Genomic DNA, 20,140 nt, shown 5'->3' with positions numbered 1-20,140 from the left:
ATCATTGCCTACACTCTCTCTCATTGTCTCTCGCTAGCAATAGTCTACCTTGACCGAACAGCTCAGACTACAAGACCATCGTTGCTCAACGACTGCTCGGTATGCCAATATCAGTCAAAGGCGATTGAGCAATCAATTTCATTCCCGCAAAGCATTTCTATCATAATTCCATTCCGCGCAATCCACCATATCGCTTCAACAACACCAATTCCCTTTCACGCCATGATACACGCTTTCAATCGCCACTCTCCATCCCATAACGCCTTCTCCCTTCTCCAAAACACACTCGACAACAGTTCCCTCAACTATATGAACAGCTCACAGCACAACAGCACGCTCTCTCAGTGGTCGCTAAGGAGGAGCTGCTTCGCCCGCTTCGCTTCGCGAATCCACTCGAGAAGCTCTGGGCCCTGTTGATACACCAGCTGTCTCAACCCGTCCACGCTGTCCGGGATGCTGGCGTCTGCGAGAGGCTGAACCGCCGGGCCTGGGGCAGCGGACGCGAAGAGGTTCGTCGCGGGATAGGCGGGTACGGATCGAGACATGTAGAAGTCTTCTTCGTCTGCGTCTGCGGCGTCCATGTACCGATGGTTTGGGGTGGATGGCGGCAACGGGGACTCTGGCGCATAGGCTGGTGAGAGTGGTGGCGATGACCACGTTGGTGAATACGACGACGAGGAGAGTGGTGGCGATCTTGAATGATGCTGTCGCTTAGAAGTGATTGGATGAGGCACTTTTGAATGCTCCCGAGCAAGCTCCTCGAAGACCTTGAGGTTTGCCTCGAACACAGCCTCCGACGCGCCGAACTTATTGGGATAGTCGTCGTCCCAGATCGCTTCCATGCTGATGGATTTGATCCCAACGAGCTGCTGCAGGATCTTCCCCGTCTCTGGGAATGAGACAAACTCATCCTTGCTCCAAACCTCGGTCGTGATCTCCTTGCCCAGGCTCATAAAAAAGAGCGCGGGGCAGATTCTGATGTTGACTTTCTGCAGGGAGCGGTAGTCTCGGAAATCGAAGCGACCGGCGGGGATATCGAAGAGTACAGTGATGGCGGTAATCTTCTTGGCGTTTTTTCGAGGCACCGGAATCCCACTCCTGGGAATAATGTCCAGGAAGTGACGTGCTGTGCTCTGGTCGCCGACGTTAAAGTGCGCATGGGCATAAACGTACTCGAGAGCTCGAGCGCACCACTCCTTGGAAACGAACAGCTGCTCCACAAAGTAGCTTTTGGGAAATGGTATGGCTTGAAAGCTCGACTTCTCGAAGATGTTGCGCATCTTCTCTTGGTCCGCCCAGGTATCCTTGTGGAGTATGCGGAGCTTGCCCGCTGGAACGTAGGAAATATCGTAGATCATGTCCTTGAGTTCCAGTGGGAGTTTGTTCCACGGGCAGTACCCACCCCATGGCGGAACGGACGGGTTGAGAGAGGGATCCATGATGTGGATGTTGGCACTTATCGTTGTGGAAGAGGAGAAATGCGTTTGTAGCGGGTCAGAATGCGCGGGGTCCTCGACTATGGTAGATGTCGAGATGAAAGTGGTAATCAAATCAGGTCAAGATGCGCGGATTGATTGGTGTCGGCGATGTCGTGGCCTGGATGTTGTGGCCTGAATGTCGAGTTCAGGGGTAATGCAGTGCTGCGCGTGGTGCCAATTGGCAGGACAGTGGCGCGCGGTGCTGAATGGTATGGTGGTGATGGTGAAGATGGAAGGTCTTCAAGCTCGATGTCGATGTGTTGGTGTTTAGGTGATTTGAAATCCGAAGGGTGGTGGATGTTTTGTTCGCAGGCGGGCTTCACATGAAGCTTGGCCTTGTAGACTTCGGCTCCACCGGGCTCATTCGACGGCCCGTTCCCGCCCATTACTGGCTGAGATATGAGGCACTGACGGATTCATAACACTTCAAGAGTGGGTAGTGATATGTTGTGCTTCGCCTGAAGAAGGGCCCCGACCTCACTCCGGTCACGATCGCTCAGAAGTGCTCGGTCGGATCCCTTGTGCTCCTAGGCGCGTCCACCATGAAGAGCTCTACTGGACAGACCGTCGTCGTCTGGTTCAAGTATCGAGCTGTGGAAGACGATGATAATGATGATGATGGTGATGAAGTATCAGAAGAGGGGGATGATGACCAACGCGCCATGGACGAACTGGCCGAGCTGATCGAGCAGGAGTCCGCAAGTGAAGTTAGTGACCACGACTTTGACGACGAGCACCATCAGTTGAGCGACTTCACTTCACACCCTGATTTCCTGGCAATGACACGACAGGTCGCTAGCAGTCTCCCAATCCCTTCGCCGCGAAGAAGGCGTTATGAACAGATGAATGCCCCTTTTGCAACCAACGGACGGATTCGCTTCATCCGACTAGGACCATGGGTTGGAAAGAAGTTACGAAGGATACCCGTGAAATATGTTTCTCTGCATCAAGAACTGTATGTGAGAGAAGGATGGAAAACAAAAAGCAGGAACATTTGGCCAAGAAACTGATCCTTCCTGCAAAACGATCGCGGCTTCTCGGCTGTAACTCACGGCTTCAAGGCCCACCTCAAGGCTCAAGCTGTGGCAAACTTCTCCGCACAGTTTCGGCACTTCCGCCGAATTCGTCCCCTGCCGGGCAAATCTCGAGAGTGGAAGATGTCAATCGATGGCTGGGAAGTCGGATGTAATCTGCGGCTTTGACACCCACCCCTCGCCCAAGCGCGTGATGTCCATATCCGTCCCGTACGATATCCCCCCTCATATCCCCTGTTGAACCTCCACCGCGGAGAGACCCAGCAGGAGCGTTGGAAGGCCCGATGTAAAAGAATATTACGATGCTGAGAACAATCACTCAGCTTGGAAGCCCTCTTTTCGTCTTTTCCTTCTTTACCTCCTTCAACAGCTCCGACAGACCACCCCGATTGAGTACAAAGAGATGCTCCAGCTCCGCCCGGGTCTCCGTCATATTCACCACCCTTAGCTGCTTCACTTATATTCAGAAGCCGTACATCACCAAGTTCCTTGCAAAGATCTGCGAAGGATGGTCGCGGTAGATGGTCTTATGAATCAGAAACGATGTTTATCAGCAGAACCCTGATCCTCCGGCCAGCATGAAACGGTCCAAATATATTCCAATATGGATGGAAGTCGGATTCGACCATCAAAGGCGTTCTGATGTTTTCCTCCCTCAGAGACACCCACCGCGCGTTCGTCGAGAAAGCGAGAGTAGGGGAGGGAGATAGGGCAAATGAGTGATTCTCCATCGGCGGTTTGAACATCAGAGGTCGATATCGTTGATCAGTGCCTTGAGGTATCATTCCAGGCTGCCGTGTTATCCAGATGCAAGGGACTGGAAACACCTCAAGACTGTACGGTCAAGTTGCCGTCCAACTAGCCAGATGCCCGAACTGTGAAGCAGGATTCTCCGCGAGACACTCATACCTGCAGAACGATCAAACGCGAAAATGCATATAGACTCCACTCCACCCTCCAGACCGACCACTCAACGCCCCAAAATCCTCCTCTCCATCCTCTCCCTCTTAACCTCCCGCAAAAACTCCAACATACCCCTCGGATTAATCGCACAAAGATCCTGCACTCCTGCTAAAGTATCCGGGATATCCTCATCCCTAACCCTCTCCTGCCGAACATGCACTTCCAGAAGCCATCCATAGAATCCCACATTACTCGCGAAAATCTGCGTGATTTGGATATACTCTTGGCCGAATTTACGCCCTTGCTTGGCCCAAATATCATGAAGATTGAATATCTCCACATGACTCATCGCTCGAACCGTAATGTTGCAAGTAGGAGGCGGTCTCCAGACATTCCAGCACATGAGATAATCGGATTCCGTCCATAAAACGGTCGTGATGTCCTGTCTGTTGTGTCGTTTCTGGAAAAAGAAAGGGTGGAAGCAGAGATGCAAATTTCTCAAAGCCGGGAATTCTTCGAGGCGTTTCAGAAGCACTTGGTCGTTGTGCGTGGTGAGTGTCAGACTGATGCGCGTGATATCCTGAGTCCAGGATAAATCCTCATCGCCAGTGCCGTGGATGGGCAGAAGGGATTTGAGATCGGTTTGAGCACAATGTAGTGTAGTTTCGGCGAGGAATAGCTTCCAGCTGTTGTTGAACCATGTCCGAGATATCAGAAACTTGGCAATGAATGGCGTTAGTGCAATGGGTTCCTCGTCCTGCAACCACCCGCATGTGCCTTGTACACAAGAACGACAGACCAGACAGACTCCAGAGTCTTCACCGTGAATTTCATACCATCGCTCTGCGGTCATGACATTGAGTTGGTTGGTCGGAGGAACGTAAGCGAGCTGAAAGATGGCATCCTGGAGCTCCCGTGGCAAGGTCTGCCATGGACAGCTCCCGTCCACTGGCGGAATCGAGAATGGAGCAACCACCGACGATGAAGTTGGGAGACGAAGATTGTGCCGCGATCCCGCCATATCTCCATCAAGAAATCGGCGATATGTCTCGAGGTTTCTCTCAAATACCTCACTGAGGTGCCCACCGACGACACCCTCCACCACCAGAGTGGCATCGCTATGCATTTTCGTAACCCGAGTGTTTCGAAAAAAGTTGGCAACGTCCTCGGCATTCCAGATGCGAGTTGTAATGTCCTTGTAGGCTCCACGGAAAAAGGAAGGCGATATGCAGAGTCGCAGGCACCGAATATTAGGTAGCACTGCAGCAAACTCCCCAAGTATATCCTTGGATTTCTCGGCCGGATCGCCAGCGGGAATGTCCAGCGATATCTTGGTGGCATTTGACATCCACATCGTCCATGTAGGTTTATATTGATAATATCTTCGCATCAGTTGTTTGTAAGCGGAAAGAGAGCGGAATATGAGCCATGTTTCCCCAACGTATCTGTCCAGTGCCCAATCGACAAAGCGCCCTTCGTGGTTTCTGAAGATGGCGCGACGTGAAGTCTCATCGTAGAGATCCTCAGCAAATGCTTCTTGAAGAGTTCCCTTCTTCATCTGACGATAGTTGCATGGCCCAATGCGAGGTACGACCAACATAGTGTTGAAGCCTACCTTGATTATGCGCAAAATTCCGTCAGGTGCGTAATCAAGCCAGAGTATGTAGCCCTTAAGCTCCAWTGGGAGCTTTTTCCACGGACTCTTGCCATTCGACGGCGGGATTGAGGGATCTGACTGCATATTGTGTTGTTCTGCGTGTGTGGGCATGCTAGGAAGGAAAGAGGGTGGGCAGAATCAAAGGTGTTTTGACGGTAGGAATCGGCCAGGCTGCAGTGTTACACACATGCAAGGGACAGCATATCCCTCCTCATGGAGTAGGATTCTTTGCGAGCTTGCCACCTCAGCCAAGATCGAGGCTTTTCCTTGCACATCCAAAGCAATTCTGCACCGAAGTAGCCGACTGAAGATGATTAGGTTCGGTAGGATGCTCGCGAAATGATTGATTCTCAAACATCATGCATCGGGTCCATTCACTCAACTTCCCAACTTCTTCCTCTCCATCCTCTCTCGTTTGACTTCCTGCAACAACTCCACCAGTCCTCTCCCATTAATCAYAATCATAATTTTTGCTTCCTCCAAAGTCTCCGGTATATCCTCGTCTTCCAACCTCGGCTCATTCGAATGCACGTTCAGAAGCCGTCCATACATTATCATATTACTCGCGAAGATCTGTGTTACGTACGCACTATGATCATCACCTTGATCAGACGGTCGTTCGACCCAGGACACCGCCGAACCGTGGTCAATGGCCTGGACAGTGATCCTGCAGCCGCGAGGTGCCTTCCACAGATTCCCGCACTCCGCGAATTCGGATTCGTTCCACAAAGTATGCGTGACATTTCCTTCCCAGGGATCCGTATACGAGAAAGACAAGGGCGAGATGCGCAGGTGTAGATGTTTCAGTGAGGTGAGGTCCTTGAGATGCTCCATGCCAGGATGTCCCTCATTCACAGATTTATCAATGGACAACGTCAGTTGTGTAATTTCACGCGTCCACAGTAGCGATGGGTCTCCTGCGGTGGCAGCTGGCGAAAATTGCGTCACATCCGACACATGGCATTGTAGCATCGTCTGGGAGAGGAAGAGTTTCCAAGCCACCTCAAACCATCTTCGAGAGACCAAGAATCGCTCAACATATGTTTCTGGACGCTGCGTCACATGAGTTTCCGAGTAATCCATACAACAGAAACAAACCGAGCGGGCCCGATGTGCCTGCACACGGAGTCGGTGTGTTTCTGATATAATGTGGAGCTGCTGATCCGAGTGAATGTATGCCAGATAGAACACGTAATCTTTGAGCTCCTGTGGTAGACCTTCCCACGGACAAGTTCCATTCGCTGGAGGTATTGAAGCAAGCGGGCCACCTGACAACGCTTCTGAGAGACCCATGTCTTGCGGAGGTGTCGCATTTTGGATGATCCATGTTCCGAAGGTTGCGAGATTCCGTCCGAGAATTTTGCCTCGAGGTGCGTCAATGAGTTCCTGCACGTGGACTCTCGGAGTGGGACCCACCTTTGCAGGTGGCGGTCTCGAAGGAAGTCTAAAAAACTGGCTGAAATCTTTCAAAGTCCACGCTTGAGAGTCGAAATCCCAGCAGGATCCGTGAAAGAAACAAGATGACGTACGAAGTCGCAGCAGCCGAAGTGAAGAAGATCTAGATACGTATCTTGTAATGCGCCTCGCAATACGTCTCACAGTGGCAAGATTCTCCTGACGGGACAGATCCAGCGAGAGTTTGGTAATATTGGGCACCCAGGATGGGGATCCGGATCTGCGATATTCCTGCACGAGGAACCAATGGTCGGCAGCAGAACGGAATTTGATCAATGTGTGCCCGATGAATCTCTCCAATGCCCAGTTGATGAAGTTTCCTGTTCGGTTGGAGAAATTTGGTCGCCCATTCTCGGGATCTAACACATCCCGACAAAATTTCGCATACAGTGGGTTGCCCTCGATCGGAGGACTATCGTTCTTGCTTGAGTAGTAGAATTTTCCGCGATCCATGCGTATGTAGAGTTCTCTGTCCGGCACGTCCACAAGCCAGAGTATGTAGCCTTTGAGATGAGTTGGCAACTTATTCCACGGACAGTGTCCTCCTGGAGGTGGAATCGACGGACGTGCCGCCATGTCAGAACTCTTTCAAGGAAGTAAGAACAGCAGAATTATCAGCAAGAGGTTTTCCAATGAGTGGCTCTCAATTCGATGGTGGTCGAGGGTCGATGCCGAGGGCTCTGCCCAGGTGTTTATACACTCACATGCGCAAGGCATCAGTCCAGGCTCCAAGGTTACACACAAGGGATATCCCGAATGCCAAGAGTGGAGTCCTGCTTGTTAGGCGCTCGGGTCTTGACTTGCGTTTGACAAAGCGATCGCATACTGATATCCAATCAGCCTGAGTGATAGGACGAGAGAGTACGGTGACTAGCTCATTGTCAGCATATGTACAAATCTACACATTTCATACAGGCCGAAACCACTCCATCAATCGCCATTCCATTCCATACTCATCTCTTTCTCCTCCTCCAGTTTACTCTCCCTTCCCAAGCGCATGAAGGATGATCTTCTCATACCCCTTCACAGCATCAAAAAGATCACTCTCCAAGATCTCCTCATTCGCCGAATGCGCCACAAAGATGGTGCCAGGCCCATAAAGATACCTCTTCTGTCCATCCAACTTCTTCAGCCATGGAATGTCGGTCCCGTAATTTACAGTAAAGACGTCAAAACCAGGAACATCATGATCGATGTCCACAGGTCCGTAGCCTCTGCCCGAGAAKTCCAACTCTAGCACCTGCTGAGGCTTCAGTTTCCCATCTTCCAGGAAGTCCTTGATAGCATGATTCACAGCCTTTGTGACAGCCTTCTTGATCATCCTAGGATTGCCTTCTGCGATTCTCACTTGAATGTCCGCCGTAGCGGACTCGGCGATGACATTGCCCGCGACACCACCGTCAATCTTGCCAATGTTGAACGTCGTGGTTCCGTACTTTTCACTCTTGGGCAACTCTTCACCCAACCCGATGAGGGGAGAAAGTGCTGTGACGAGTACTTCATTCGCACTTCGTCCCAGCCATGGATAACCACTGTGGCCAGCCTTCCCAATGGCTTTCAAGACGATTCGCTGGGTTCCTTTGTGGCCTGAGACGAGTCTGCCCTCGGTAGGCTCCCCAAAGATGATGGTCTTGGGGGAAAGCTTCAGATCATTGGCAGTTTGCATTCCAATCCCTCCAACCTCCTCTCCGACCACGTAGAGAACAGCGACATCGTCTGGGGAAATCTTGTTAGAGGAGAGAAGATTGTTGACAGCGACAATTTGGGTGGCGACGCTGCCCTTGGCATCTACAGACCCACGACCGAAGATTGTGGTGTTCTTTCCGTTGTCTGTGTATTTGTATGGGAGAAATGGTGGGACCTGTCGTGAATCAGAAGGTGTGTGTAGTGGCGAAGACATGAATCGTGGTGAATCCTTACGGTATCGATATGACTACTCAACAATACCTGTGCATCACGCTTCTCGCCCGGCCAAGCGAGGACATTGAACCGCTCGGGATCCTTGGAAATGTACTGTTTCTCCACGGTATAGCCTTGAGATTCCAGACTGGCGGCCAACCAATCTCCAACCTCCTTCTCATTGCCCGAGATGGATTCAATCTGCGTGAGGTTCTTGTGCAAGGCGATGAGGTCTGAAGTGAGGCAAAGTTTGTTCTTTCCCGTGATGGAAAGGGCATCTTCCAGCCCGAGCGGTGTCTGTGGCTGCGGGAGATGAGATGCGAAACCCAACGGCGGCGATGCGCCGAGAGCCAGTAGCCAGCCGAGGCCCTTCATGATTATTATCGCGGAGGGATGATATCTTAATAATAACCAGAAATGATAGGATGATGTGGATGGATGGATGGAGTCACATGAATGGTTCGCTGGGGCTGGTCCCTGGTACCTGGCCTGGCATAAACTTAACTTTGTTGGACGTGTGGACGTGACAAGTTCTCCACTTTTGCTTGCTTGCGCGCCAATCATATGGACCTACCGTGTGGCTGTCGGTTTGTTGGACGCGCCGGATGAACGATTCGAGCATCATCCCGGTTTCAAAGGCAAGGTACAGTAAACAAACAATCCATTGTACATGCACCAGTCCGTCGGTCCTTTTATATGGAGAAGGCTGTCATGGTGGATTCTTGAAGTCGGGAGATGCATTGTTGATTGTAGTCCCAACATTCCACGCGAGGATAATCGTGCAGCACCTCAGCACCGACATTTGCGATTGGAGATTGACCTCCGCCCTCCCGTGCACGCTTGGACTTGCACTTGGTCTTGGACTTGGACTTGGACTTGGACTTGGAAGCTCGTGTCTTGGTGAGACACGGGAAGAGACAGTGGAGAAGATCGAGTCGACTTCCACCTCACCTTCTTCATACCTACCGACTTCCGCCATTCACACCGCCCGCAATCATGGCCTCAGTGCCAGCAACCCAACACGCCGACCCGGAATCCCTCTACACCAAACAGGCATGCATAGGAGGAGGAAGCTTCGGCAAGGTCTACAAAGGCGTCGACAAGCGCACGGGACAGAGCGTCGCCATCAAGATCATCGACGTGGAGAATGCCGACGATGAGGTGGACGACATCATCCAGGAAATCTCCATCCTCGCCGGWCTGAACTCGCCCTATGTCACCAAATACTATGGCTCCTACCTCAAGGGCTCCGATCTGTGGATTATCATGGAGTTCTGCTCCGGTGGCAGCTGCGGCGACATGCTCAAGCCTGGTGTGCTGTCCGAGGACTACATCTGCATCATCATCCGGGAGCTGCTGATGGGCTTGGAATATCTTCACAATGATGGAAAGCTACATCGAGACATCAAAGCTGCCAACATCCTCCTCGGCGCAAACGGGCAGGTCAAGCTGGCCGACTTTGGTGTCTCGGGACAGCTGACGGCCACCATGACCAAGAAGAATACCTTTGTGGGCACGCCCTTTTGGATGGCTCCGGAGGTGATCAAGCAGTCGGGGTATGATCACAAAGCCGACATCTGGTCATTGGGAATCACAGCACTGGAATTGGCGTTGGGTGAGCCGCCGTACAGTGATATTCATCCCATGAAGGTCCTATTCCTAATCCCGAAAAATCCGGCTCCCGTCTTGGAAGGAAGCTTCAGCAGAGAGTTCAAAGACTTTGTCGGACGATGTTTGCGGAAAGAGCCTCGGGAACGGCCGAGCGCGCGTGATCTGTTGAAGCATCCGTGGATTCGAAGGGCGAAGCGGACGGCATACTTGACGGAGCTGATTGAGCGGCACGAGCGATGGCAGGCGACGCATCGTGACGACAAGGACCATGACGATGATGATGATGCATCGAACTACTCTCCAACACGGGACAGCGATCAGGAGGACCTTTGGGACTTTGGGACCGTCAGACCAGTTGGGAAGCGCGCACACGCTCCTCCTGGACTGAGACCSATGAACGAGTCAGGAATGAATGCTCGTAGCTCGCAGCTCCCACCGTCGCCCACCAAACGTTCGCTTTCAAACAAGGAGAATGCATGGGATGAGCCTACTGAGCATATCCCACGCGGCAACACTATTCGAAGCTCAATGCTGCCTCCGCCTCTACCCAAGACACCCTCGCCGAGTAAAAAGTCGGCTCCACCACCGTCTCCTGGATTCGCAGCCAGAGTTCCTCTCCCGCCTACACCAGTCCGCAAACCAGTCACCGTCGCCCAAACTCCACCACACTCACCGCATCGCGAAGTACACCCCTCTCCACAGCCACCAGCAACACCACAAACACCACGACTTCTCAATGATGATTTCCTCCAGCAATCCATCGCCAGCGACATGTCACAGTATATGAAAGGTCTAACCTTGAAAGATGGTCCCATTCCCGCACCGAAACTACAACACACCGCGTCCATGCCAATTGCTGGGATGAACGGTGCCACCTCTTCCTCCCGTCCTTCGGCTGCTGTCCCAGTCAGCTCCACGACAACGAATGAACTGTATCAGAAACCACTTCCAAGCTTTGCACCTCCTCCCACGTCAGTGAGGCACGAACAACGACCCGCTCAACTCACAAGAGGCTATAGTGAACCACGCTCCTCCTCAGAATCTGCAMGCAGTGTCGAGACATGCTCAACCAAGCTACCGGCATACCAACCCCAGCAAACACCACCGTCTCATGAATATGGAGGCGAGCAACCAATCACAGCCCTCACATCGGTCGTCCTCCCGGCCTTGGAAGCAGCAATGCACCGACGAAGCTACCAACTCTCCCTCTTGACGAAGAAGCACAACTCCTCTTCTAGTAGAAACAGCACCTCGGAGGCAGATTTATTGCTGAAGAAACAGACCCACGAGCAAATCAGGAAATGCATGTCCAAGGTCGCCAAACTGTTCAAAGAGATTGATCACTGGGATGCAGTGGCGCCTGTGGGTATGGGAGATGGAGTAGAAGGAGTGTTGGAGGGATTCTTGGAGGAGGTCCTCTGTCGCGTTGAGGCGGAGGATGCGTGATGATCTTTCTCGTGGTCTCGAAGAGCTTGGGAGAGTGGATGTGGCCAGGGATGGGATGGGATGAGATGAGTTGGTTGGGTGATTGTCATGAATTATTGATGGACATGAATGATTGGAATTTGAAACAGAAATGCTGCTGCAGGGTCAGTCGGCTCAATCGAGAGAGCATCAGAGAAGTAAGCAGAGACAGACGGATGGACCGATTGTTCGTCTTTGTTGTTGTTGTTGTTGTTCAGCGTGTAGAAGAGAAGACTGTGGAGTCTCTTTCTTGTGGCGTCTTTCCTTTTTCTTGTTTGGTCATAGCGAGTTGAGCGAGAAATGCATACTTTTTCCATCGGCATGTTCAATTGGATCTATCCAAGGTATCTTATCTTATCTTGTCGTGTTGTGTTGTATTAAGTTTGAACAAAAGACAATTGAAGCTGCTTGTTGCCCGCTGGTGATAGGGAATTTACAAAAGGGAGATTTTGAGGGTTAGGGTTTGGGTAGTGGAATTTTGGCATTATGAGCGATGAAGATATTGTAGATAGGTGTGGTTTTGATATTTGGCTACGAGATGTGTTTCTTATGACGAAGAGTGGGTTTAGATGGTTATTGCTGTTCGTATCTTGGATTTTTGTTGGGATTATTATGTTGATTTGTATTTTAGAAGACCTAGACTCGAGATAGTAGAGCAATGTGGAAAGGGGATTTGGGGAAACGGCACACTAAGAACCAAGAACCATGAACAGGAAACTGACTCTTCTATTTACTGAATCTCTATTATGCTGTGCTGTCAGGAGTTTCAGAATTGATGTCTAGTCGGGACAACCTCCGTGCTGGTACATGACAACCTAGTTATATGAATCATGGTGTAAGGTGCGATCTAACTTGAAGCTTTCCCCGACATCATGTTCTCGATCAACCACCTGRAATGACACCAAGAATCATGAAAATTGGACATTTAGAAAGCAAACCTTCAGCCTGGTTCAATGTCCATGAGCAACCATCAAAGAGGTGGAAGAGCAAGCCCTTCATTAAATATTCATTATCATATGCACGCTTATCGCACAGATCGCTAATCGCAACACATCAAGCTGTCCATATCGACCAAATCATCCATACTGTCGATTTTTTGTCCAAGACTCAAAGTCCGGTGTCTCTCCAATATCACCACCTCCAAGATCTTTCCCCAAGAAAGCATCTAAAACATGGCGAGGACAGCCATACCAGCACCCACAGCACCAGCGTACATTGGCACAGCGGTAGCCATGGCGCCTCCGTCGAGGACAGAGCTAGCAGATGATGCAGCGCCGCCAACACCACTTGTAGCAGAGGAGAATGCGTCGCCCGCACCGTCTGTAGCCGAGGAAGCAGCACCGTCCACCTTGCTCGTGGCTGTTGAGAAAGCACCACCCGCACCGCTCGTAACGTCCGAGGCGACGGATGTGACGCCGCTCGCGACAGTAGATGCCACACCGGTAGCAACGCTCTCGACCGCGGAGGTCGCTGTGGAGAAGGCACCTGCTGCGCCAGAGGTGGCTTCGGAGAAGACGGACGTGGCACCGCTTTCGACGGTGGATGCAACGCCGGTTGCGACGCTCTCGACGGTGGAGGCTATGCCTGTTGCGACCGATGCTACTGCTGAGGTGGCCTGGAAGAGTTGTTAGTATGCGCCGCGATGCCAGTGTGAAGCGGTGGGTAAACATACTTCGCCGAAGACGGATGTGATGTCGCTGAGGACCTGGCCATTGGCAAGGACGGCAGCCGCTGGGGCGAGGAGGGCGTAGCGGGAGAAGAGCATGATTGATGTTGTGTTGTTGTGTGTGGTTGAAGGAGTTGCTGTTGTTGAGAGGTCGAAGGTGATGTTGTTGCTGATGAGGAAGCGGAAGAATCTATACAAAGCGGTCAAGGAGGAGCAGCAAACTTATACACTCAGCCTAGTGTGRCGACAACCGTGCCTACCTTACCTTACTTCATCCCAAGCTCATTAGTACGCGGCATCCTTTCGCATCCTTCTTTTGTTCAACGCGAGGATGATGTCAGAGTCAACCGTCGCCCGGTTTCCAAGCCGGCGTGGAGGCCGATCTCACGGGTGATCGATCGGCATGGGCGGTGCATGGGCGGTGCATGGGGACGCGACGACGCGTGCTGTGGCGCTCTCATCTATATTGAGATGATATGGGTGGATTCAGCCACAATCGCTTGCGTTTGTAGGTCCAGGTACGAGCCTGAGAAGCAGGCTGCCAGGAACTGGTTCGCATTGATCCTGCCACGCTGGAAATTGAAATGATGTGGGCTTTGACTTTCCTGTTTCCATGAGGATCGGCATGCTCAGCTTCTGCATGTGGCATGACGACCCGGCTGCCCCTGCTGTCACTGTAGGGCTGACCCCCGGCCGCGGGCAAGCTGTGCCGAGGCTTGCGGCGGTGAAACGCGTCTTCACTCCCGACCTTTGTCCATGCTGCCGTCATTTCAATCCGATATCAAGATAGAAACACCTTGACAAGCCATGTCAGACCACATCCGCGATGCCGGACGCTCTCCTACAACGGGCGGAGATGCCACAAAGTCCTTTAATTATCCATACGCCGCAGCACCGGACATAATCCGCTCCAACCAGAAAGATGCTTACTTCCAATCCGTTCTGCTCACGCAGCTCTCTGCCGTCATCCGCTCCATCTATGGCACCCGAGCAGAGCACAAATGGAACTCGGAAGCATCCGTCTTCACAGAGATGCTCTACTTGGGACTGACCACATTCCTGGGGAACCGCACGCTGGGAGAGGAGTACTGTGATATTGTCCAGATCGAGACGGATACTCATCGTCTGCCATCTCTAATCCGTCGGTCTGGATACATCCTCTCAAGTGTCCTCCTCCCGTACATTCTGACACGATTCCTACCCGCCTTTCGGAAGCGTCTCCGAGCCAAGCTGGAGGTGAAGCTACGGAAAGCACACCACCGTCGGGTCTCATCTCCCAGCCGTATGAAGAACCCGCCAACGAAGCGTGCTCAATTCCAAGACTACGTTCTCAAGAATATTGACACCCTTACCTCTCCAGCACCAGTCTATGCCGTCTCTTTGGCAATCTTCTACTTCAGCGGAGCGTACTACCAACTCTCCAAACGCCTCTTCGGCCTTCGCTATGTCTTTACGCGCAAACTCGAAGAATCCGACCAGAGGGCTGGGTATGAAGTTCTTGGAGTCCTCCTTGTAGTCCAAATGGTTGTGCAGGGTTACTTGCACGTCAACTCTACCTATCAGAATGTCCAACTCGCTCCAGGACCTTCCCCGACCAACGCCTTCAACGGTGGCTCTGCCGTGATAGAAGATGGCATCGAGATTGGGACAGAGAACAACTTCTCCACCCCGCTCCTATTTGAGCCCGCACCACAAGGCACAGATCCTGAAGTGATCAAGAAGCGTGTCGCGCAGGTGACTCACACTCCGCTCGTTGCAGGAGGCAAAGGCCATCGTCACGATCTCAAGAATGAGGAAGTCATGCAGTGGATTGAGGGTGATCAGGGGAGGAAGTGTACGCTTTGTTTGGAGGCGATGAGGGATCCGAGTGTGACTACCTGCGGGCATGTGTTTTGTTGGACGTGTGTGACGGACTGGTTGAGGGAGCAGCCCATGTGTCCGTTGTGTCGGCAGGGAGCGTTGGTGCAGCATGTCCTGCCCTTGAGGGGATGATTCGGTGGAGCAATCAGGGTTTGGAGGGAGTGAAGGTTGCGCTGCGAGGAAAGTGGTGAACATGGCTTTCGCAGAGGAGACATCGCGGATTCCATTTCTTCGGAGGGAACGACTATACGATGTGGCGATGTGGCCAGCAAGATCCACTGCGGCCGCTTCGACTTCCTCTCATTTGCGGAACTTCCAGCGAAATTTAATCGAGCGGTGTATACTGCAGTTCCACCAAGGTTGACCAGTCTACTCGGCAGCATCCAAGCTGCGGTGAGTAGATGGCACGGTTTTGGTTTTACATTACTCTCAGACTCGACGGTTGCACCCAGCTGAGTTTGATCCTCCTGCTCGATGTAACAGAGGTCGGATCGGAAGGCTATCTTCTTGTGCAGGACGACTAGCAGAGCACGAAGCTGCCATGGAACGCGGAATTCTCCGAAGCGCAGCCTTCACACTTGCATTCGCATGTTGTGCAAAGTCTTGCCCATGTTCCGACGGCCTAGTCTTGCTCGAGCACGAAGACGACTCATCACTCGGAGAAGGACACCATGCGACCGACCAGGACACCATGCGCTGGAAACGTTCTTCCAATTGACGAAGATGTTTATTCAGCAACCCCGGAACTTGGGCGAGGTGAGACTGCATGTGCTACGAACATCGTGCCAAGATTAGTACTAGTATGCGGCTGCAAAGCGCTTGTGCTGCTTGGGCTGCTTATCCAATCTTGGCATAGACTGGGCAAGGAGCACAGGAACAACAATCATGGAGAGATCTCATACCGGTGAAGCCTGTTCGTTCGTGTCCAGGCTGACACAATGTTACATACTGAATCGACTGCGGAGACTTGCAAGACCCACCCATCATATCTGGAGCATCTAGATCTTACTCATGATCATACAATGTGCGACCATCACCCCTGAGTGTTCAGATCATACTCTCGTATGGTTATGCATGCGAAGACCATACACCGGAAAGCCACGGCCAGACTGAGGCTCCGTGCTGAGCAAAGCCATATAAAGATGTCGCGATCGTCCCCGCCGAGTCACTTCCAACAACAACAAACGCAACGAACGGAAACAATCTCAACTTTCTGATCAAGACCTCAATTACCATTCCAACCCAGCCACAATGCAATTCTCTCTCCTCCCCGTCCTCAGCTTTGCCGTCTTCGGAAGTCTCGCCTACGGGAGCTGCTGCGATAGTGATTACAACTACTGCGGCTGGAATCTGCTCAGAAAAGGTGCTTCTTGTTACCTGCTCCCTATGCCGATTTCCCAACTCACACGTACAAACAGGCGATTACTATGGTGAAATTTCAGCGGCTCTGAACGCAGGAGGCTACCCCGTTCGTCAGGATTCCATCGAAGGCACCCTGTYTGATTGTGTAGAGTGTGAGTATGTTAAAGTCATACAGAACTGCGTGGGCCAGGGTCTGAGTTGCGTCGATGGAGGAAGTGGAAATAATGATTTCTGTGCGTAAATGAGATGATTCTTCATTTCGGTGGATCTTCAAGACATGTATGGAATGCAGCGTACGCTAAACACTCGTTTGAATATGACAGTACGGGAAAGAAAGGGAAACATGAGCAGTTGGCCTGTCGGTCAAAAGCAAAGCAACAACACAATGGAAGCAACAGCACGATGGAGCACTCAAGATGGTCTGCGATAGAGCTTTCGAATACGATCTCATCGCTGCGATCCTTCCACTCCGAAGTACCGGCTTTTCTTTTCGACTTCCAAGGGCGTGATGGAGCTGCTGGTACATAACGACCTGCAGGGGGAGTAGCTGTGCGGCACGGTGCAGATGCAACAGCGGGCTCCGCAGGTGCCTGGTAAACGCGTGCAGATCCATGGGTTAATAAGCAAGTCCGCAAAGTTGGTCACCTCGCCTCGGTCCTCGTCCTTGTTATCCTCTCCCAATACCTACGAACCTACTTTGTAACAGCAACATATTATCTTCACAGCTATGGCACCGTCGACCTCAAACGTACAATCTTCGACGTCACTAGATTATGCCTCCACGGAAGCAATCCGCCGGTTGGCTCAACTGCATCTTCACCAAAGTCTACGTTTACATGTACCGCAAACGATCGCCCAGGAAAGTTTACGAGTTACCTTTGCGACGACGAGCAACTTTGATCAGCACGACTTGCCAGTCATTTTGTTCTTAGGACCTATGTTCGGCACCCGCTACAATGCTTCGACCTTTGATAGGCTAGCCCGGGCGACAAAAGTTAGGTGTATTTGCGTTGACCGGTAGGCAAATCTAGTTCATCGTCGCCGCTGAGCTGATCCGCTCTCAGTCCAGGTTTCGGAGGATCTACCCCAGTTCCTGTCAATCATCGAGTACAGGTCTGGCTAGAGACMGTTCCCTTGCTTCTAAAAAGGCTCAAAGTAAAGCGCGTGGCTCTTGTATCTCATTCGGCCGGTACGGTGTACTGCTTGAATACACTATTTCATCATCGAGACTTCCTGAGCCCTTCGGCGCCTTATGTCGCTCTACTGGGTACGATCTACTGACAAGGCCCTTTGGCAACGTGCTAATGATTCATAGCTCCATGGGTACATAGCGAGCATTCAAAGATGGCCATGACAACGGTGCTTTCAAAACCGCCAACAGGCATGCTGTCTTCGTGGAGCAACATAGTAGGCTTCATCAACCAGCGGGTGGCTCCCACAGCTTCCTGGTCAGGGGGAGTCCTTAGCGATGTCTCCAAGTTGTTCCAAGCCGAGTCGCAAGCTACTAGTAGTAGAGACATGCAGGACAAGTATGGCGACGAGGAAGTAGGAACGGAAATTGAGAAACTACAGAGCAAGTATATGTTTGCGGAGTCAATGGCAGGAGGGAACGACGAGGCTCGCCTGTGTTTGAAAAGTAACGGCGATGGACTAATGGGCGTCTGCGAGAACTACCAGCAATACGTCAAGGAGTTATCCGAGCAAGAGAGGGAACGACGTGGTCAGTCTGCTACCGAAGCGAAGCTCCAGGTATCTATACATTTTGCGGGCTCTGACATTATGATCGGAAAAGGCGGAAAAGACTATTTTGAGAACTGTTGGGCCCTGGCCAGTGAGGATGTCATTGAAGTGTCCAGCACTGAATATCCTGGCACCAACCACGATTCKGTTCTGATAGATTTCGAGAAAGGGGCGTTGAGGGGTATCTTCGAGGCCGTGGCCAGCTCATATCACTGAGCAAGACGCACTGTACGAAAGTCCTCTATGGTCACGACAGGAGTTTCCGAGCACATGAAAGATTTGGAGACATCGACCTCAGTCCTCACATGTGTATTGGGCTACAGAAGCATATACTGAAGATATTACTATTCCCCGGGGCTTATCACGGACCACAATGAGCCTTTGACTTGGATGAGCCACTGCTCGAACGACATGATGCCGCACGTTCAGTCTTGGCGACAGTTTGATTTGACGAGGAGGTATCGTGATCAGCGAGTCTACCGGCTTTTGCCAACGAGAGATTTCCACATATCAGCTTCGAACTGGCACTTTCGTCGATGTGGAAGGATAGAATGAAGTGAAGTCTTGGAGTGAATTCTCATGTTTCTCGATAGTCGACGTCTCAATTAGTACCTAACGTTTGCAACGGTCTTCTTAGTAAGCTAGCCGTTCGTAAGCATTGTCGAAATAGGTAGTTAGGTACGGCGCGTTTTTAAGAACAACTCTGTAACAATCCTTTTAGGCGATAGTGCGACGCTAGCATTATAGGGTATTAGAACCTCGGTAATTAAAGGTGTATTCCGTATAATAAGTAATAAGTAGCGTAATTTAATATACGTATATAATGTCCTCGCTTTCCTTCTTTAAAGTAATTTTATTTAAGTCTACGATACCTAAGTAATAATAGTAAGGATAAAGTAAAGGTATAATAGCATTACGCGGGCAGTTATATAACTCTTTATATAAGTAAGTAAGATCTCTAAAAGAGTAGCAGGATAAAGACCTACTACTCTTTTAGCGACTCTTATTAATACCTAAACACTAATATTAATACCTACTACTCCTACTACTATACTACCCCTTTACTACTTACCTATATTCTCCTCCCTCCTCTATACTACYCGTATAAAAGCCTAAGAAGGCGAAGAAGCCTAAGTTACTATACTTATAGCTAGGTTATATCGATACTACGAAATACTAGAGGGCTAGATATAAGGGCCGTATAAGAGCCCTTGTAATAATAGGATTAATAGAGGTAGCTAGATTAACTAACCTTAGAGAAGGGAGTGTAATATAACCTAACTGCTTAGCGTAGGCTTAGCGCATATATAACTCCTACGTATAGCGCACATTTAACCTATAAGAATTAGTCTTATTTCTAATTAAGTAATTACGGGTGTCTAATATATTACTACATCTTTACCCTTATAATTCTAATTCTTCTTCCTCTCTAAGAGTAGCGATCTATTAGATCCTAACGGAATAGCCCCTAGGCGCGCCGCCCGCGAAGCGACTACTTCCGAGTAGCGCTACGAAGAAGAACGCGTCGAAGAACTCCCTAACTACGGAGATATTAAAGAAGTCGCTACCGTAGAGCCTATATAGCCTACTCTARACGAAGATACGATAGATTACGGAGAAAACGAACGCGATAAGGAAGAGACGGCTAATAAGATAATCTAGCGCCTCGAAGGCGAGAARTAGGCTCTATAGTAGTAAGAGACGATTCGCTAACTTTAGTTAGAAGTCTAATAAATAAAGCGTAATCGTAACCGCGCCGACGTAGGCGTAGCTACTACTATACCCCGTCGCGGCGTACCTACGCGCCTCTTATATAAGGAAGATCCGGATGCTATAAGCACCTCGAGTTTAAGCGTAGCGGAGTAGGCGTAAGACCTAAGATAAAGGATCCTAAACTATTTTTAAGGGATTCTATTAAAGAGGCACGCGAATTCCTACGCTAACTTAAGATAATCTTCGCTAATACTACTACTAGCCTAGAGAGTAACTATAATAAGGTCCTCTATAGCGT

At 50.8% G+C, this 20,140-nt stretch overlaps 10 protein-coding genes; 4 read left to right on the top strand and 6 right to left on the bottom strand.

The window, feature by feature from the left end:
- Positions 1-341: 341 nt before the first annotated feature.
- Positions 342-1,439, bottom strand: RCC_04322 (uncharacterized protein; the record flags this gene model as incomplete). Its single annotated transcript, XM_023769599.1, has 1 exon — positions 342-1,439. One exon carries the CDS (start codon positions 1,437-1,439, stop codon positions 342-344), a length of 1,098 nt encoding a protein of 365 aa, XP_023625367.1.
- A 107-nt stretch (positions 1,440-1,546) lies between these two features.
- Positions 1,547-1,864, bottom strand: RCC_04321 (uncharacterized protein; the record flags this gene model as incomplete). Its single annotated transcript, XM_023769598.1, has 1 exon — positions 1,547-1,864. One exon carries the CDS (start codon positions 1,862-1,864, stop codon positions 1,547-1,549), a length of 318 nt encoding a protein of 105 aa, XP_023625366.1.
- A 1,618-nt stretch (positions 1,865-3,482) lies between these two features.
- Positions 3,483-5,183, bottom strand: RCC_04320 (uncharacterized protein; the record flags this gene model as incomplete). Its single annotated transcript, XM_023769597.1, has 1 exon — positions 3,483-5,183. The coding sequence occupies one exon, from the start codon at positions 5,181-5,183 to the stop codon at positions 3,483-3,485; it is 1,701 nt and encodes a 566-aa protein (XP_023625365.1).
- Positions 5,184-5,450: 267 nt separating this feature from the next.
- Positions 5,451-7,103, bottom strand: RCC_04319 (uncharacterized protein; the record flags this gene model as incomplete). Its single annotated transcript, XM_023769596.1, has 1 exon — positions 5,451-7,103. One exon carries the CDS (start codon positions 7,101-7,103, stop codon positions 5,451-5,453), a length of 1,653 nt encoding a protein of 550 aa, XP_023625364.1.
- A 400-nt stretch (positions 7,104-7,503) lies between these two features.
- RCC_04318 (related to Probable carboxypeptidase AO090003000058) lies at positions 7,504-8,801 on the bottom strand (the record flags this gene model as incomplete). XM_023769595.1 has 2 exons in its annotated part: positions 7,504-8,388; positions 8,448-8,801. 2 exons carry the CDS (start codon positions 8,799-8,801, stop codon positions 7,504-7,506), a joined length of 1,239 nt encoding a protein of 412 aa, XP_023625363.1.
- A 621-nt stretch (positions 8,802-9,422) lies between these two features.
- On the top strand, positions 9,423-11,483 carry RCC_04317 (related to serine/threonine-protein kinase 24; the record flags this gene model as incomplete). The annotated part of the gene is made up of 1 exon (XM_023769594.1): positions 9,423-11,483. One exon carries the CDS (start codon positions 9,423-9,425, stop codon positions 11,481-11,483), a length of 2,061 nt encoding a protein of 686 aa, XP_023625362.1.
- A 1,183-nt stretch (positions 11,484-12,666) lies between these two features.
- RCC_04316 (uncharacterized protein) lies at positions 12,667-13,266 on the bottom strand (the record flags this gene model as incomplete). XM_023769593.1 has 2 exons in its annotated part: positions 12,667-13,116; positions 13,174-13,266. 2 exons carry the CDS (start codon positions 13,264-13,266, stop codon positions 12,667-12,669), a joined length of 543 nt encoding a protein of 180 aa, XP_023625361.1.
- Positions 13,267-13,974: 708 nt separating this feature from the next.
- RCC_04315 (related to C3HC4 zinc-binding integral peroxisomal membrane protein) lies at positions 13,975-15,159 on the top strand (the record flags this gene model as incomplete). Its single annotated transcript, XM_023769592.1, has 1 exon — positions 13,975-15,159. The coding sequence occupies one exon, from the start codon at positions 13,975-13,977 to the stop codon at positions 15,157-15,159; it is 1,185 nt and encodes a 394-aa protein (XP_023625360.1).
- Positions 15,160-16,278: 1,119 nt separating this feature from the next.
- On the top strand, positions 16,279-16,630 carry RCC_04314 (uncharacterized protein; the record flags this gene model as incomplete). XM_023769591.1 has 2 exons in its annotated part: positions 16,279-16,390; positions 16,446-16,630. 2 exons carry the CDS (start codon positions 16,279-16,281, stop codon positions 16,628-16,630), a joined length of 297 nt encoding a protein of 98 aa, XP_023625359.1.
- Positions 16,631-17,116: 486 nt separating this feature from the next.
- RCC_04313 (uncharacterized protein) lies at positions 17,117-18,345 on the top strand (the record flags this gene model as incomplete). XM_023769590.1 has 3 exons in its annotated part: positions 17,117-17,406; positions 17,454-17,656; positions 17,705-18,345. The coding sequence occupies 3 exons, from the start codon at positions 17,117-17,119 to the stop codon at positions 18,343-18,345; spliced, it is 1,134 nt and encodes a 377-aa protein (XP_023625358.1).
- Positions 18,346-20,140: the final 1,795 nt, after the last annotated feature.

The sequence above is a fragment of the Ramularia collo-cygni genome (genome assembly GCF_900074925.1).
Source record: "Ramularia collo-cygni strain URUG2 genome assembly, contig: RCC_scaffold05, whole genome shotgun sequence".
NCBI classification, from domain to species: domain Eukaryota; kingdom Fungi; phylum Ascomycota; class Dothideomycetes; order Mycosphaerellales; family Mycosphaerellaceae; genus Ramularia; species Ramularia collo-cygni.
The sequence above is the reverse complement of the archived record's forward strand: the minus strand, read 5'-3'. Positions and strand labels throughout refer to the sequence as shown.